The sequence below is a fragment of the Erpetoichthys calabaricus genome, chromosome 8 (assembly GCF_900747795.2).
Source record: "Erpetoichthys calabaricus chromosome 8, fErpCal1.3, whole genome shotgun sequence".
NCBI classification, from domain to species: Eukaryota; Metazoa; Chordata; class Cladistia; order Polypteriformes; family Polypteridae; genus Erpetoichthys; species Erpetoichthys calabaricus.
This window is the reverse complement of record NC_041401.2, coordinates 29,038,199-29,056,662: the sequence shown is the minus strand read 5'-3', so window position 1 is coordinate 29,056,662 and position 18,464 is coordinate 29,038,199. Positions and strand designations below refer to the sequence as shown.

The 18,464-nt window shown below is 37.6% G+C and overlaps 1 protein-coding gene across 3 annotated transcripts in view; it reads right to left on the bottom strand.

Annotated features, from left to right (window-relative positions):
• Positions 1–18,464, bottom strand: part of LOC114655421 (potassium voltage-gated channel subfamily H member 7-like) — a 431,541-nt gene that overhangs the window by 242,763 nt on the left and 170,314 nt on the right. For all 3 annotated transcript variants that reach the window (XM_051931419.1, XM_028806393.2, XM_051931420.1), the window contains exon 3: positions 5,368–5,523. In XM_051931419.1, coding sequence (XP_051787379.1) covers positions 5,368–5,523 — 156 coding nt within the window. The remainder of the gene's footprint in view (positions 1–5,367; positions 5,524–18,464) is intronic.

Here is an 18,464-nt window from a genome sequence, read left to right as displayed (position 1 = left end):
GGTGGTGGATTTTAGGAGGCCCAGACCCCTCATAGACCCAGTGATCATCAAAGGTGACTGTGTGCAGATGGTGCAGACCTATAAATATCTGGGAGTGCAGCTGGATGATAAATTAGACTGGACTGCCAATACTGATGCGCTGTGCAAGAAAGGACAAAGCCGGTTATACTTCCTTAGATGGCTGGCGTCCTTCAACATCTGCAATAAGATGCTGCAGATGTTCTATCAGACAGTTGTGGCGAGCGCCCTCTTCTACGCAGTGGTGTGCTGGGGAGGCAGCATTAAGAGGAAAGACGCCTCACGTCTGGACAAACTGGTGAGGAAGGCAAGCTCTATTGTTGGCATGGAGCTGGACAGTTTAACATCTATGGCAGAGCGAAGGGCGCTCAGCAGGCTCCTATCAATTATGGAGAATCCACTGCATCCACTTAATAGTATCATCTCCAGACAGAAGAGCAGCTTCAGCGACAGACTGCTGTCACTGTCCTGCTCCACTGACAGATTGAGGAGATCGTTCGTCCCCCAAACTATGCGACTCTTTAATTCCACCCGGGGGGGTAAACGTTAACATTATACATAGTTATTATCTGTTTTTCACCTGCATTATTATCATTCTTTAATTTAATATTATTTATTGTATCAGTATGCTGCTGCTGAAGAATGTGAATTTCCCATTGGGATTAATAAAGTATCTATCTATCTATCTATCTATCTATCTATCTATCTATCTATCTATCTATCTATCTATCTATCTATCTATCTATCTATCTATCTATCTATCTATCTATCTATCTATCTATCTATCTAAATTTCTTTTTATTTCTGTTTTTTTGTTAAGGCCACTACATCCTTGGTGTTTAACACTTTATCCCGCAGGATGAAATTCTGCCACAAATGACTCTCATTTAACTATATTTACATTTTTTCCTAGTGCTGACCATGGTTTCTGAAATCAGTTTCTGGGCTCTGAAGCAAAAACCACTCTATCTGCTTCTGATTGTACAGTACAAAATAAATATTTTTAGCTGATAATAGGGGTCATGAATGAATAGTCTTAAATCTAACATTTGTATCCACATAATTCAGTTATTAAGTATAGCATTGGGAACAAGGGACAAATCATTACATCTTGCCTGAAGAAGGGGCCCGAGTTGCCTCAAAAGCTTGCATATTGCAGTCTTTTTATTTAGCCAATAAAAGGTGTCATTTTGCTTGACTTCTCATTACATCCATAATGGCTAACACAGTACAACATCATAGTACTACAAAAAGTAATGCTGAAATTGAATTCATTGAGTCAAAAAAACCCTGTATCGATGCATAGATCAGGTATAATAATTTCAGGAATCACCATCACAAAAAGTAAAAAAACTTAAGTCATAAGAAAAGAAGCAGTTGGATCAAGCAGACATATCAGATTCTACTAAAGGAACATAGATATGTATCTGGATTCCAAGGAGCAATCCCATTTTGGATTTTTATTTCAAACAGCATGTAGAGAAACATGTGATGTGAAGTAGTACTATGGACTTTGAAGGGTGGCATATAGTAAGCATCTCTACCAGAAGGGACATACTGTATAATGGGGTAATGGACTGAAACAGATGGCATTCTAGTTTTCATTTTTTTTTTTCTACAATATGAATTGAGTTTCTTACTGTTTAGGTATGGATTGTGAAAAATTGAATGTTGTACTTTTGAAATGTTGGTACTAGTGAGCATTAATTCTGTTTGAGTGAAAAGGACAGGAAAATGTGTAATAGTCATTAAATAGTCACCTCGTCTGGTGACTCTTTTGTTAGTTTAATATATTAAACAGTATGTGTATATACTGCATCTATAAATATATTTGTATAATTTTTTAACATATAGTGATGGTGTGTTAAGGAGTATAATGTTGCCAGGGACAGAAAACCTTTAATACAGCACAGGGAAAAAAATAACATATTTGCCCTACCCACACCAATGGCAGGAATATCCCTTTCAAATGCTAGTTTTTGTAGAAGTGGTCCAGTGGGAGTAGTATTCCTTGAATTGAAAAGACAATGCTTGGAATGAGATGTACTGAAGCATCATGATAAAAAAGAGGAGCTTGGTAATGGCATTCCGTTAGCAGCCAAGTTGCACAATACAGACTGCAGTTAAGATACAATCAACTATGGGCATCTATCACTTTAAACACAACAGGAGACTCTGGACTTTATTTGGGACACCAGAGGACAGTGATGACCTGACTTTAGAATTTATTCTGCAGCTTTGCCTGGAATAAATGTTAAATGGCTGCAAAGTTGAGGCAACATGGCTATGAGTTGAGGCAATAGCTCAAGTGTCAAGAAGCAGAGAAGCCAGAGAATCTGCAGAAAGACTGAAGAGAAAAGCCAAGCAAAATGACACCTTTTATTGGCTAACTAAAAAGATTACAATATGCAAGCTTTCGAGGCAACTCAGGCCCCTTCTTCAGGCAAGATGTAATACAGAAACTGGAGTTCCCTGTGTTTATATACACACTCTAGGACAAGAAACAACATTGGTAAATATTTAAATGAGAGATTTTGAATGTAAAAAATTAATAGATTCATTCAGGCTAGGGTTAATTTAACAAGAGAAAGAAGAACAATGTATGGTCAAGATCTTTGGATAAGATAACTGTCCAACAAAGTCTTTTGAAGTTTGTAATGAGTTTTTCAAAACAATGTGGATCTGTAGACAGGTTGTCTGTCATTCTGAGAGATGTAAACAATCCTCATATCTGGCCATAAAACTCTTGTCTTTATTCAAGCCATGTTGTAATGTATTACATTTTAGCATGAGTTTAACTTCCCATTCTTTTCTCTCTTGCTGTGTTTTGAAGTTGCCCATAAGCACTATGATTTTAAAATCCCTCTCACAGTGTCCATGGCTGTTGAAGTGGGCCGCTACAGGAACATCTGTGTTGCCATGTTTAATGTGGAACCTGTGTAAATTCATTCTCTGGCGGAGTGTTTGTCCAGTTTCTCCCACATAGAGTGCAGTGTCAGGACATTTCATGCAGAGAATTAGGTAGACTACATTAGATGATCTGCAGGAAAATGATTCCTTTATGTGATGTTCAAGTCAGCAGTGTATTATAACTGTACGGTCTGTATCATAAATGTGGGCACATGTTTTGCATCTTTTCTGTAGGCATGGAGATGTGCCATTTTCTCTTGGTTCACTTAAGGAGCTTCGGACAATTAGTTGCTGAAGGTTTGGTGGTTGTCTGTATGCCATTGGTCATTGTTTAGTATTGGCTGAAGTTCTTTTATAATTTTTCGAAGTGTTTCAAGATGTGGGTTGTAGGTGACAACAAGGGGGATGCAGTTCTTGTTGTCTTTGTTTTTATATTCCAGAAGGTTGTTTCTGGGTATGGCAGTAGCTCTTCTTATTTGAGTGTCTGTTGTTTTGGGGGTGTAACCTTGTCTGATGAAATCTTGTCTGAGCTCCTGCAGTTGTTTATCCCGGTCTGTCGGGTCTGAGCAAATATGATTGTACCGTATTGCTTGGCTGAAAATAATGGAGCGCCTTATATGCTTGGGGTGGAAGCTATCACTTTTCAGGTAGGTCCGTCTGTCTGTCAGTTTGTGAGAAACAGAAGTTACAAGGGTGTTGTCTTTCAGTTGAACGGTGGTGTCAAGGAAGCTGACTTCTGTTTTTGAGTAATTCAGCTTCAGCTTTATGTTTGGGTGAAAAGAATTATATTCATTATGAAAACGGAGGAGGTCCTTGTCACTGGCAGTCCAGATTATGAAGATGTCATCTATGTAACGGAGATACAGCATTGGTTTTACGATGCACATTGACACGAAATCTTCCTCCAATTTTGCCATAAATAGGTTTGCATAGTGAGGTGCATTACAAACTTCAAAAGACTTTGTTGGACAGTTATCTTATCCAAAGATCTTGACCATACGTTGTTCTTCTCTCTCTTGTTAAATTAACCCTAGCCTGAATAAATCTATTAATTTTTTACATTTAAAATTTCTCATTTAAAGATTTACCAATGTTGTTTCTTGTCCTAGAGTGTGTATATAAACACACGGAACTCCAGTTTCTGTATTACATGTCGCCTGAAGAAGGGGCCTGAGTTGCCTCGAAAGCTTGCATATTGTAATCTTTTTAGTTAGCCAATAAAAGGTGTCATTTTGCTTGGCTTTTCTTTATATTCATAATGGCTAACACAGTACAACACCCTAGTACTAAAGAAAGACTGAGAAAGCCCAACATGAGTGGGAATTTGTGTTATCACATTTTTTAGGTGGGCAAAGGTTCCAGCTAGACAGACAGACTTAGTGAAAGAACAATAGGATATGTGTTTTGTTTTAACATCTTTCTTTATATTTTACTCATTTTGATAATGTATTCAATGCATTCTGGGTGTAATAAACTCACCATATTTTACAACTGAGAGGTTTTCCATGTATTTTACCCTGGTTATGGTGGTAATAGTACACCCCAGCAAGTATATAAGGGACAAAAAGTCTTAATTACACTTTAAAAATAAAAATAAATTTGGAAAGATAATATTTCTCTTAGTGAATGTTCAATGGGTGTATGTCCAGGGTGGGCTTAGAGCTTTTTGTAATCTGTGTGTATCACTGGATTACACAAAGGCTTTAAGTTAATAAAATAACTGAATTAATAAAATACAGTCAATAAAATACACTCAGAAATTGATAGGCTTTAGAAAGTATAAAGTAAATTTTAGAAAGGAAGTATAAAAGTCCAGTACAACAATGAACTAGCAAGTCCAGTGAAAAAATACTATATTACAAGTAAAAACAATGAAGTCAAAATGACAAATAAATGAGGGAAAGTCCTGCTTCTGTACAACAGAATCCTCCTTACAATGAGCCCTTCTTCCCACTGGCTTTGTTTTTTCCACCATTAACAGAGTTAATGTTAGCACAACAGAGTTCCCTCTCTTTTACATTTGGGCATACCATCCAATTCTTTTTTATTGTATTTTATATTACTTTTAAATGTAATTTTAAATTAGAATAGGATTATCTTATTTAATGTTTGTAAAGGGTTTATATTACCCCTTCTTCTGTGTTTTTTTTATTCTGGACACCAGTATAGTGGCAAGGTAGTGCATATTTGCCTAGGTCACCAAACAAAACACCCTTAGTGTCATCTCCACTATAGAAGTAATTAGGCACACACTTAATAGCAATTACAGTATATTTTGTTGAATATTCAAGAAGTAGTGATACACCCCATCTTAAGTCTAATGCTTTGTAAGCATTATTCAATGACACCTTTTCCAGATCTATACCTTGATCAGTATTTCCCTTTCCTTTAACAATTTTAAAAATAAGGCAGTCTGCAAAGTAGTTAAGATACACTTACAATGTTCTAATTTGCCAGGTGATGTATGGTTGAGTCTCTCCAATGAGTCGCTGCTTTCCTCCTCCAGCACATAATCAAAATTTAAAATGAACATCATCACCACACCTTCTTCATTCTTCACCGGGATTATATGTGTGTTACATAGGAAAAAGGAATCTAGGAGAAAAGAAATCACATGAAAGTTGTAAATGCAGTCTCCTCCTTGATTAACATGCAGGAAATCATATACTGTAGCCAATGAGTGAATTATACATGCATATAATACCCTTACTTAATTGCCTCATTAAAACACTCACATTTGGTGCTGAGTTTACCAGAATTTTAAAATTATTGCATAAATAAATATACTGTATAGTTGAGTGTATTCCTCTCTTAGATGATCTAAAAGCTGTATTGTGGAACACAAGAATTAAAAAAACACAATGTTAAACTCTGCTGAGTGAACAAGTTAATAAGTAATTGCATTTATATAGCACTTTTTAACCTGCTGAGAATGCTTTACCTAAACATTTGGGAACCACTTCAAAGACCATCAATGTGTAGCACCCACCTGGATAATGCAATGGATTTGCAATGGATTTTTTTTCTGCCAGTATACTTGACATACATTAGCTATTAGGCAGTGAAGGGGTGAGAAAGATATTTAGCCAATAAGGGACAGGGAATGATTAGGGGCCATAATGACCAGGCTGTGGTGGGGAATTTGTCCGGGACATTTTGAATTGCTCTAGAGTCTTTGAAAGATTTTCAGGGTTCTTTTATGACCACAGAGATTTAGGACCTTGGTTTTATGTCTCATCTGAAGGACAGCACCAATTGTTACAGCAGAGTGTCCCCATCAGCTGCACTCGGGCATTGGGATCCATAGATCATGGGATAAGTACCCCTTGGAGGCCCCAGCAGCAACCCAAGCTTTTCCTAATTGGTCTTCCATTCAGCTACTGGTGAGGCTCAGACAGGTTTAGCTTTAGGTAGATTATATGTTCTGAAAAGTTTAGGGTTGATTTTCATGTGTGTGGAGTCTACATTTTTCTTGTCAGTGTATTTTTGTATATTTCAGTCTACCATATGCCAAAAAATGTGAATGTAAGGTTAACTTATAATTTTAAATTGGTCTGGTGTGAGAAAGTACTATATGAGTGAATGTATCCTGTCCAGGGTTGGATCTTTCCTCACACTGAATAATAGAAAGACAAGTTTGGAGAATAAGTAAATGGATTTTTCTTCAGCTGAAAGCAAGTTGTAGTGTTTTCAAAGAAAAGAGGCATGTGTTCTTATCAACGGAAATGCAGTGTCCTTATCTGAAATCATATTCAACTGATCAAAGAATCCAGAAAAAAACAACAATGCTTCAGCAAGAACTTAAAAACTCCACACATGTAATGTTAAAGGCTGTCCTAGAAAAATAGCTATGATGACTGCAACTATCAGTCTGCAAAATCATAATAAAAAATAAATTTTTGTCTCAAAGCACATTTTCTCATTTGATGAAGTATAATATAGGCAGTCCCCAGGTTACGTACAAGACAGGGACTGTAGGTTTGTACTTAAGTTGAATTTGTATGTAAGTCGGAACAGGTACATTATTTTTTTAATAAATGCTATTGTTGACCGACTGTAACCATGTGCTCTGCCAATGAATGATGGAGTTTCACCCCTCTCTGACCTTTTTATTATTTCTACTTTATTTTCAATGGTGATGTTTTTTCTCTTCTTTACTATATCACCAGCACTTGCATCAGATTTGCGTTTCAGAGACATTCTTGAAGAGTGAAGACAAAAGGTTAAGATGAGCTCTTCTGCACAGCACTGTCCACGTTATCACAGCAGGAAGGCACCGTCAACACGTCTGATGTACTAACAAGAGACAACTTCTTGCTATGTTCGTAACAGTACAAGCAGGCTTGCTATTGAGAATAACTTGAGGCGGCGAGGGGGGGTTCATCACTCGCCCACCACACAGTCACCTCCACTACAGTATGCTGCCTGCATCTGCGTCCGCCCACCGAGAACGGACACAGTGTGGCCAAAGGCGGGTAGTGAATCGCCCAACCCCAATTCAACAGGCAGCCATCCGAGGCACACTATAGTGCTACCCCCACCGCCCCCGTTCACCCTCAATGGCCTCCATTCAGCCACAACTGGGTCAGCGCTTGCAGCATTACCAGCCGTGTGTGCTGGGCAGGAAGTGAAACGCCCCCCTCTGCTCCATCCAGCCTGCATCCAGTCAGGAGCAGTAGCTGCGGCAGAGTAGTGGGCGGGCAGTGAACCATTGTCCTGCACACGAACGATAGCTGTGGCCCCGGTGACTATGGAGCCGCCCAAGGGACACTACACTGCGCAAGTAGCGCAATTGCCCCCCTCCGGCCACCGCTTGCAGCATCCCCAGGCCGAAGATGGCGGAGCGGCTGTTACAGAGGAGCATGTGTCGCAGCTGTGGCCTCGTTCGTAAGTCGTAGGTCGGATGTCCATAACCTGGGGACTATCCATCCATCCATTTTCCAACCCGCTGAATCCGAACACAGGGTCACGGGGGTCTGCTGGAGCCAATCCCAGCCAACACAGGGCACAAGGCAGGAAACAATCCTGGGCAGGGTGCCAACCCACCACAGGACACACACAAACACACCCACACACCAAGCACACACTGGGGCCAGAATCGCCAATCCACCTAACCTGCATGTCTTTGGACTGTGGGAGGAAACCGGAGCGCCCGGAGGAAACCCACGCAGACACAGGGAGAACATGCAAACTCCACGCAGGGAGGACCCGGGAAGCGAACCCAGGTCCCCAGGTCTTCCAACTGCGAGGCAGCAGCGCTACCCACTGCGCCACCATGCCGCCCCACCTGGGGACTACCTGTACTGTATTATCATTTCACAACTGAATCAAGGAACTCACAACTCAATACAACTTTGGAAGCTGGTATAATGACAGAAGCACTTGATCTGAATCGTGCTTTCCAGTAGTAAAATGATGGACCAGTGTTTCAGTGTCCACATGTGATTGAAATCCAGCAACTCACAGTTAGTATGTGAGTCCTGGAATTTATTTTTTATGTTTTTTGACCAAAAATGCATGGGAGCCATGAATACATTCTAGCCAAATGAAAGTGTGTGAGGCCTAGTGAGTAAGGCTCTAGAGTAAAATGTATGCTACAAGACCAGCATTTCAGTCCCTTACATTTACGATGTGGTGCCAAATAGATTACTTAAACTGCCACTGCTGCAGCAGTTAAAATATACAAAATTATTTGTATGTTGCTTTGGATAAAAATATCAACACAATAAGCAAATGTTAATGAAAGTACACACAGTAAAACTGCTGGAGACAATAAACCTTTCCAAGTCCCAGGCTGGCATTGTGCACACCAGCATAATCAGTTAAGCTTAGAATTAAAGTGCCATGTAAAAGAAATCAGCCGTGACAAGAGGGATGCTTGTGACAATGTAAAGCCATAACATGGGTTATCATCCAAATCCAGGCTACCATTTATTTTACTTTATTATCAATTAAATGGAATGTACACATGTGATAAAGCCATCAACACGTTCAATTAAATGATACTAAGGTGTAATAAATATTCTTCCATTTTGAAATGAGTCATCCTCTCAGTTTGTTTCTATAGATTTTTTTTAAATTGTTACTTGTGATTAATATAAATGATTTTCCCCTTAAATATTTTAATAAGGATTTTAATAAGCAAAACATATTAATAAGGATTTATAATGTAAACTTCTGAAGTATCCTTACAAATTTTCAAAATGCACATGGTAACCTATTATTATACACTGTGCTTTCACAAAAGAATTTTAAGATACAAAAATTTAGATAAAAGGCTTGGAAAAAAGGTTGGTGTCTCATTTACTTTTCAGCGTTTTTACCTCTAGGGTTTTTTCCACCTCTAGGAAAAACGTAACACTAATCATCCCCTTAGCTGAAGCAAACAGAAAAGACATTTAGGGTGAAAGATGTATTCCTTAATTAGAATAAGAATGCTGTCATTTCTAGGGTTACTGGTTGATTGGTGGATATGACAATGCTTGCACTAAACAAAGAGTTTTGTATTACAATAAACAAGTTCCAGAGTGAATAATTAAAATTCATTTAACCAGCCATATAAGCTAACTATGCTATAGTCTGCAAAGTGCATTTTAACATAAGAAAAATATATAACCTAATGGAATTAACAGTGATTTGGAGTAAAGTGCCTTACATTTAAAAATATGTATGAGGGAAAGAAGCTGTAATAAGTTAGTAAATGATAAAAAGAGTAACTGTGACACTCAGATGGCTGACTAAATAACTGAGTCATATGTTGCTTATGGGAAAACTTCAAAAACACTCACCAGCAAACAGTGCAGACAACCTATCAGCTATTAGTTTATGTCATCTTGAAACTAATTCATTAGTTTTGTGTTATGTTAAATGAACATCATCTTTAAATGGTTTAAATGTGTTGTAACAAAAAAATAAATGGTTGCAGATCTAAACATAAACATCCATCCATCTATCCACCTTCCAGACCTGCTTTTTCTACTATAGAGCTTCAAAGTGATGTATCTCATCATGATATCATCAGTCACAAAATAAGAATAAACTTTTTAATAGGATTCTGGTTAATAATGTAAGCCATCATTCACTTATGAAAGTCCAGTTTACGGAAACCTATTCATCCTTTACAAGTGCATCGCTTTAGCATGGAAGTAACCTGAGCTACCCAAGATAGATAGATAGATAGATAGAATTCTTTATTGTCATTATGCATACACATAACGAAATATTTTGTTGGTAGGACGCGACTTCAAGGCAGAATACTTAAATACACAATACACTATAAATAATAAAATAAACATAATAAGTATAAAAGACAGCAGCAATAAAACATCATTAAGTTTAGCTACTGTATACATCTGGCCCTCTTCTGCACCCTTCCAGCATATACTGTACAGAGTCCAGGTCTAGGAGAGGACTTACCACGATCCCCTGTGCTGTTCTCACCACCTGTGCCAAGTCCTTCCTGTCCTGTGCTCTGCAGCTGCCGTACCACACTGTCATACTGTGACAGAGAATGCTTTCTATAGCGGAACTGTAGCAAGTTTGTGAGCAGCTGAGAGGAGAATCCAGCACGTCTCATCTTCCTGAGGAAGAAGAGTCTTTGTTGGGCCTTCTTTACCAGGTGAGATGTGTTCAAAGACCAGGTCAGATCCGATGTGATGTGGATAACCCAAGAACTTGATATTGTCCACACACATTACAGCCTCCTCATGTATGATATAGGAGCATTTACCCATTCAATCTTTTTTTATTTTCTAAAGCACAGTTAAGAAAGAACACCTTCACAAGATGCTAACAGCTCTAATAAATGTCAATGTGGCAAATGGATAAGGCACTGGGCATTAAACCCACAAGGTATCTGGTTCAGGTTTTAAAGGCACTGTGTGGACCTAAATAATTCACTTAACCTGCACATTCTGTAACAGTAGAAAATGGAAAGATAAAGGCACTACAGTATCCATCCATCCATCCATTTTCCAACCCGCTGAATCCGAACACAGGGTCATGGGGGTCTGCTGGAGCCAATCCCAGCCAACACAGGGCACAAGGCAGGAAACAATCCTGGGCAGGGTGCCAACCCACCGCAGGACACACACAAACACCACCCACACACCAAGCACACACTAGGGCCAATTTAGAATCGCCAATCTACCTAACCTGCATGTCTTTGGAATGTGGGAGGAAACCGGAGCGCCCAGAGGAAACCCACACAGACACGAGGAGAACATGCAAACTCCACACAGGGAGGACCCGGGAATCAAACCCAGGTTCCCAGATCTCCCAACTGCGAGGCAGCAGCGCTACCCACTGCGCCACCGTGCCGCCCGCACTACAGTATATTATATACAAATAGATGAAGGCATTATACTACAGATATTCAGGAGACATCTTCAGGGCTCTGAACAGGTAAGCAATAGTATCCCGAATCGAGAGGAGGTTTGTTGGTAACACAGAAAACATAGGAAGAAAAGGGATAAGGATGAAGAAATAGTGTAGAAGAACGCTCGTGTTGAGAGACTAGTCTTTGTTTCCTGAGGAAGAGGTGGCCATCCTGCTGAATGATGAAATTAGCAGGATAGATGAAGTGTCCTATTATGGCTCTGCATGTACTGAGTGAAGTGGATGTAAAGAATTTTGTTGCATGGCTGAATTTCTAGGTGAGTGGTGTCAGGTCTGATAGATTACTGTTAGAAAGCAAAGGAGACAAGAGAGGTCACAGGTCAGTGACAATGTGGTTCAAGGAAGGAATAAGTGGGAACGAATATGAGGTTGCTAGTGTCATTGAGACAAGGTGATTTAGCAAAGAGTTTTCCACATATGGACTGAGTGTTGGACAGTCATATTGGAGGGGAACAGGAACTGAAAGGATACATTAAGAGTTGAATTTTTAATTTTAACTATATCTTAATTATTTATTACACTTCCCTATTGAGCATTGTGTTTTTTAGAGAATTATTTATTTATTCAAAACTGCACCTGGACACTGTTGATTTTAATAAACATGCACTGTTTACACCTGAAAACAAGCTTTTGTTCTTCTCACTTGTCCTAGCCCATCCTCCATTACAAACAATTGATATCGATTCCACATCCTCCACCAAGGCTCCATCCCTCCAGTAAGCTACTATAAAGACCTGGAGGCCACTGGGAGAGGGTGTTCTTTGGCAGAAATCACATGTCAAGAGTGTATACTTCTGACAAACACTTTTCTTGTTGTTGTCTGCTTGACTTGAATCATTTGTCTTTTGCACTCTCGTGTGCTTTCTGTTTTCCGTCCATTAAGTGAAGTTACCCCACTGGTTCCCCAAGTCTTTTGCTGATCCTGTTTGATTGTAACTGCCACAATGACAAATTACTTTATTGATCCCAAAGGGAAATTAACCCCAGCAGCAAAATTACACAAAAAATATATGCTTTATTATAGTAAAAAAATTGAAATAGCTTATTGCTCATTATGCCTATATAGGTTGCTGGCTCATCATGATATATGACATCATTACAAAGTTTAGTTAATTTGCCTTCTTATGCTGAAAAGTGTCTTTTAAAACATGTGTATTGGTTACCATGAAAGGCACTGTATAAAATCATATTATGTCTATGTTTGATACTTGCCTCAGCAGGGTGGGCTTAATCATTTCAGTATCAGTCTGGCAGTTTTGCTCCAACAGATGTACATGACTTTCTTTGTGAATATTTTGGTTCTTGCTAAGTAAATAATGCACTTAAAAAAGCTCCTTCTGTTCTGCCTCTAATGAAAGTGAATGAACTCTTTGAAGGAACTCTTGCAGTACAGATGTGTTTAATTACAGTCAACGCTAACTTTCAGCTTCTTCCTTCTGCCACTAGATTCTAATTTTTAGCGTTCAAACAATCCTCTCCAAAATGTACCGTAATTACCACATTAGGGATTCCAGCAGCAGCATGACTTAATGAATACTTTGGGAGGATTCCACATATAACTTCAGAGCAAAAGAGTTTCCTGGATACCCGGTGGGTTTAATAAGTGCTTTTTAAAAATGTAACTTAGTCATTCTCAGGGAATACCCTCTTGGATGGAAATGCTATTAGTTACTTCAAGGTTGGCGAGAGGGCTCACTGAGCATGCAGCTGTGGATACTTCCATTACGGTAACTCAAACTAAGGGATATTGATAGCATGCTAAATCACTGTGACCTTGGTACAAAGGAATTCTACATAATTAATAAAATATTCATCTACACTCTTTCAGTTCTACTAAAGCAAAACCAGCACTTAACATGTGTCTTTTTTCCAAAACCTCCATTTATTTTCCATACCAATTTTCCTGCTCTGGCTCTTAAGGGATTGAAATTGGAGCCTGAGGCACTTGCCAATCGATTGAGAGGCATGTATCTGCACATCAGGACAATTTAAAAACTTACAGCTTGTCAGAAGAAAGAAGTAAATTTGCATTACAGATCTTTAAATATATATCCATTCATCTGTCTGACAAGGCCATTCAATGAGCCATATCATAATACTAATATGGTGACACCAAAGCACAGTTGAGCTGATTTCAAAATCAACCTCTTAACATATAAAGATTTAAATGGCTTTGGCCCCCTTTACTCAAAGGAATATGTTAACAAAAGAAAATATAAATTCGTACATCTCAGTGTGTAAAGTACATTACAAGTGCAAGACACAGATCATATTACTGTTCCAAGGATAAATAAAACTGCATTAGGAGGTTGAGCCTTGGGTGTATGGCCACCAAATTGTGGAATGTTAGTGTATAGAATGTCCTATTGCTCTTAATTCAGCCGAATGACCTAACACTTAGTCTAGAAAATGTTTTTTGAAGATGCAGTTTTGGGATTTGTATACTGAAATAAGGTTTTGTAATTGTATGATTTTCATAAAATTATGTATTTTATTATTATCAGCTAGTAGCATCGCTTTCCCTTTCTACTTCCCTAAATAATCTACTAAACCAGGGGTTCACAAGCTGTTATGTCTCATCAATCTTATTGTTTTTTTTCTTTATTCTTATTCTGACTTTGAAAATTGCTCCAGTATATTTGCATTTAGAAGAAATTCAGAATATGTTTTGTTTGTTATAATTTTAAACATCTAGCTTCCTTTTACCATTTTTATTTCATTTCACCTTATTTCTGTGGCGTTTACTCCCTTAACTGTATCCAAATACTAATAATTAGTGATGAGCAGTGCGGACACTGGTGCAAATGACACTGAATGCTAAAGCAGTGTCGCTACTTCAGTGCTACTTTCATGTAAGTGTTAATTAGTAATAACGGTTAAACTAAGTGCTCCTCAAGTTCAGTCCTGTAAACCACTTTAACTGCAGGTGTTCCACCTTCTGACTTTATTACACAAGCTGTTATTTCCCACTTTCTGCCTTGTTTGTGTCAATCCAGAAAGTACAAAATGAGTTTGCTAAATTTTTAAGGGAGTAGCAGGCATTTGTGTGTGTGACATTAATTATTGTTCTTTTTCTTTCTTTTTAAGATGTTGCTCTTTTTCATGTTCTGCTCATTTAACCCTTTTGTTATTAATTAGCTCACATGTGAATTTATACTGAAGTAGCTGCCTCCCCCTAGTATTCAGTGTCATTTCAGTGTCTGCACTGCACATCACTAATTGTTAGTATTTGGGTACAACTAAGGAAGTAAACTCCAGAGAAAAAAGTGAAATAAAAAGAATATGGTAAGAAAAGTTAATAATTAAAGATTTGGCAAAATAATGCACATTTCTGAACTTTGTGAACATGTAAATATACTAGCACATATTTCTGAATACAAAACAAGAGAAGAAAAAGGTTTGAATTTGCATAAGCTGAGTAGTGGTAATAAAAATGTAAAGATTTACTTCATAAAGTAGAAGTATTTAATAAACAAGAATAGTTGTGTCAAATATTTGAAATATTAAAATGTATGCTCCAATTTAAATGTTTAAAGTCTAAAGACTCTCAATTTAACTTTAATTTGTCAGTTCAAGTCTTCTGTGAGTGGCACTTTGAAGGCCTGGACCACCGATAAAGAATCAAAAATCCATAATATTATCATAATCATGATCAACAACCTTGAAATAACATAAAATGATCTCTATATGTCAATATTACCAGTCCCATTTTTTCAAAGTTTTGTGAAAAGGAGTAACTTAGATCCCTCATATCTAATTAGGGGTTGGTTGATTTGGCATGCACAACTTCAAATCCTTCTTATCATTTTGCTGAAGATTCCTATTGGTTTGCTCTTTATTATAAATGTGTAATTTCCTGCACACAATATGGTCCAAAAGTGGGCTAAAAATGAGAGTTTTTCAGGTCTAGAGGCTCAACAGCATGCATAAAAAGACATCAAGACAAGTCAAACAGTATATCATATTGGAAGGTTTTCTTGAACCGGTGGGGCAGGAAATGCCAGAAAAAAATACTGAAGTGAATTCAAAGAAATAAGTTAATAAGTAATTCTTATGAACACAAAAATACTAATTAAGTAATTAGATCTTTTAGAAGTAAGACTGGACCATTTATTTGTAAAACTGGTTGGAATGAAAACCTGCAGCAACAGTGGGCTCCTAGGACTGAACATGTGAACCCCAGTACTACAGTATTCTTAGTCATAAAATGAAACATCAGAGTGACTAGGAACGTTACCTTTATGGTCATCAGGCCATAGACCTCATTATAGAAAAGTTACAGGTTTCAGTATGTGGCATATGACACTTTAAGATATTGATTTTAACACTGTTTATGACAAAGAACCTCTTCACCCAACAGTCTGAATAAATTCTACCATAAGGTGAACACATTTATTTCACTAATATTTACGTGAGAAATACAAATTTTCAAACACAACACTGAATTATGTGTGCTGCAAAGTTTCAGACTTCATCCAGGTTTAATAACACTAAAGCTTCAGAGTTGCTGTTTGTCACTGGCTTCATGGAATTAAGAGATTGCCTTACCAGGGTTGATTCTCCAGGCTTACATTAAGCCAGATTGAAGAAGAGTCACAAACAGTGACACAGAGTGATTGGGCAGGAGAGAGACTGTGAGTCTGAAGTAGCATCAATATGTTACAATATATGAACTTTTACATGAATAAGTAAATAAGGATATAAAGGTCTAATGTAAAGTACAGTATATATTGTAACTGATGTAAACAGCACTTTGCTCAGATATGAAAACTGTTATCTTCTGGACCACACATCTTGCATTTAAAGACCACACTTTGTGAACCACTGCTCTATGATGTCAGTGAGGATGATGGTAGCCAGGAGGACAAGACCACTAAAGCAGTGGATTTAAAAATAGATAAGATAAGAACGTAAAGTTCTAATGTAGATGATTGATTTATTGCTATTTGATTGATTGCTAAAATATGATGACTGTCATTTTACAGAACACACTTTGTGTGATGGCCAGTTGGTTTAGGTCAAATGAAGCTAAGAGGTTCCTTTACTTTCTATACTGTTACTTGATTTTTTGCTTTCCTCTCCTTGCTCCTCATTTATTAAAATGATGTCTGTTTATAGGTCTTACTTTTACTCTTAATTTTTTTATTGTGTACGCATGTAAATATTTATTTTTTAAGTCTGTGGGGCTTGTCCTCAGTGAGCAAACTCTAAATAAGAATAAACTAAATTAAAGTTGTAGTCTCATTGCTCCACCTGTGTAGAGCCTGAACATTCTCCAAGTGTCTATTTGGGTACTCTTATTTCCTCCAAAATCACAAAAATATCCATCAATTCATGTATCATCTAACTCATTTTATCCAGTTCATTGCTGTGGAGACTGCAGCCCATCATAAGATACATTTACACACCCATCCACATTGACTAAGACGACGTCAATTAGAGTCACAAAATACCTTAAGCTGCACATGTATGCTAAGTGAAAGGAAAAAAAAAACATGCAGAAATATGTAGACACATTTAACAAACGGACAAGATTTGACCCTAAAATTGAGCTGTGAGGTAAGAACAATTACCACTTGACCATCATGCCATCCTCATAAACCTGGGGTGATTTGTGTCTTTTGGATGTGTACCTCCCTCGTATAAGTTCACAGTATATGAATTGGTCAATGAAAATGAATGGAGGGTGAATGCAGTGGTTTCTTACTATGCACATAAAAATGGTGTTTACATTATTTTAACAATAGAAAAAATATGCAGCAATTTGCTTAAAGACTGATTTAGTAAATGCTGTAAATTTAAGTATGAGAGGCAGAGTTTTTGACAATGAAGTATGGGATCCACTGTTTAAATTTTGCTGTGAAAAATGCGGCCAAAACCCAAACAAGAATTGGAATACCTTTTTGAATTTTATAAAATCCTTCTACAGGATCACAGAAATGCAGCAAGCACTGCCTGCACAGCCAGTTTCAGATGACTCCACCAATTTAAGGGTTCTGAAACACTAGGTTCAGCTGCAGGGGGTCTAATCATTGTAATGCTTTAGATGGCACCATGCTATTTCTACATCAGACTGTGAACAACCAAGTAAGACAATTTAGTATAAGGGGCATCTTGTAATTGCAAAAATAAGGAGTACAAGCAGCATAGGTGAAAGAAACAAACTCAATTTGTGGTAGCTTGAAACTGGCATATTGTGAGTAGGTAGACATGTGCAAGTGAGTCCACCCTGCAATGGACTGCCTTCAGACTTGTACAAAATTCTGCCACCCAGTGTGACCATGAACTGGAGTATGCAAGATTAGAAATCACTAGATGTTTTTGGGCTGCCTAGTGTCACAGTTATTCTAAGGGGGAGAGTAATTTAAATATGGATCTGATAAAGTAATGTGAATCAAAAAAAAAATTGTAATTTGTAATAAGGAATCAAACTGACCATTCACCAAACCAAAAACATAAACCTTACTTGAAATTCAAGTCAATGATTCTTTATAAAAGAAACCAAAAAAAACAAATTGCACTGACTATTGTCACCATCTACGTTCGAAACTTGGATAATCTGGTAATGCAGAAAACTGACTTTTTAAGCCGTCACTATGGTGACATTGCGTGCTATGTGTCAACAGTCAAATCCCTAGCAATGTGGTGGTTACCACAACACTGTGGCTCCCCATTAAAACCGTCATGGCATAAAGGAAAGACACAAAACAAAATTTACTATGTGGAAATTAGATAGATAGATAGATAGATAGATAGATAGATAGATAGATAGATAGATAGATAGATAGATAGATAGATTGATAGATAGATAGATAGATAGATAGATAGATTTGTCACCAGGGGGAAATTTAGTTGAGATGAGTCAGTGCCTGGGTTTGTGTTGACAGCAGATCATAGGTAAATAGAAAATCCACTTATCTAATTTCAACTGGTTACTATCAATAAAAAGCCATAGACCAGATCAAATTTGGCCATAATCAAAATGACTAAATTGTAAAACAAGTTCAGAAACAAAAAGAAAAACAGAAAGAACATGGAGCTTTTGTAAAAAGGCTGCTGCTTGCACAGCAACAGGAAGAATATAATATACAGTAGTATAGTACAAAGTACATATAGTAAATCCAAATAAAATAATATCA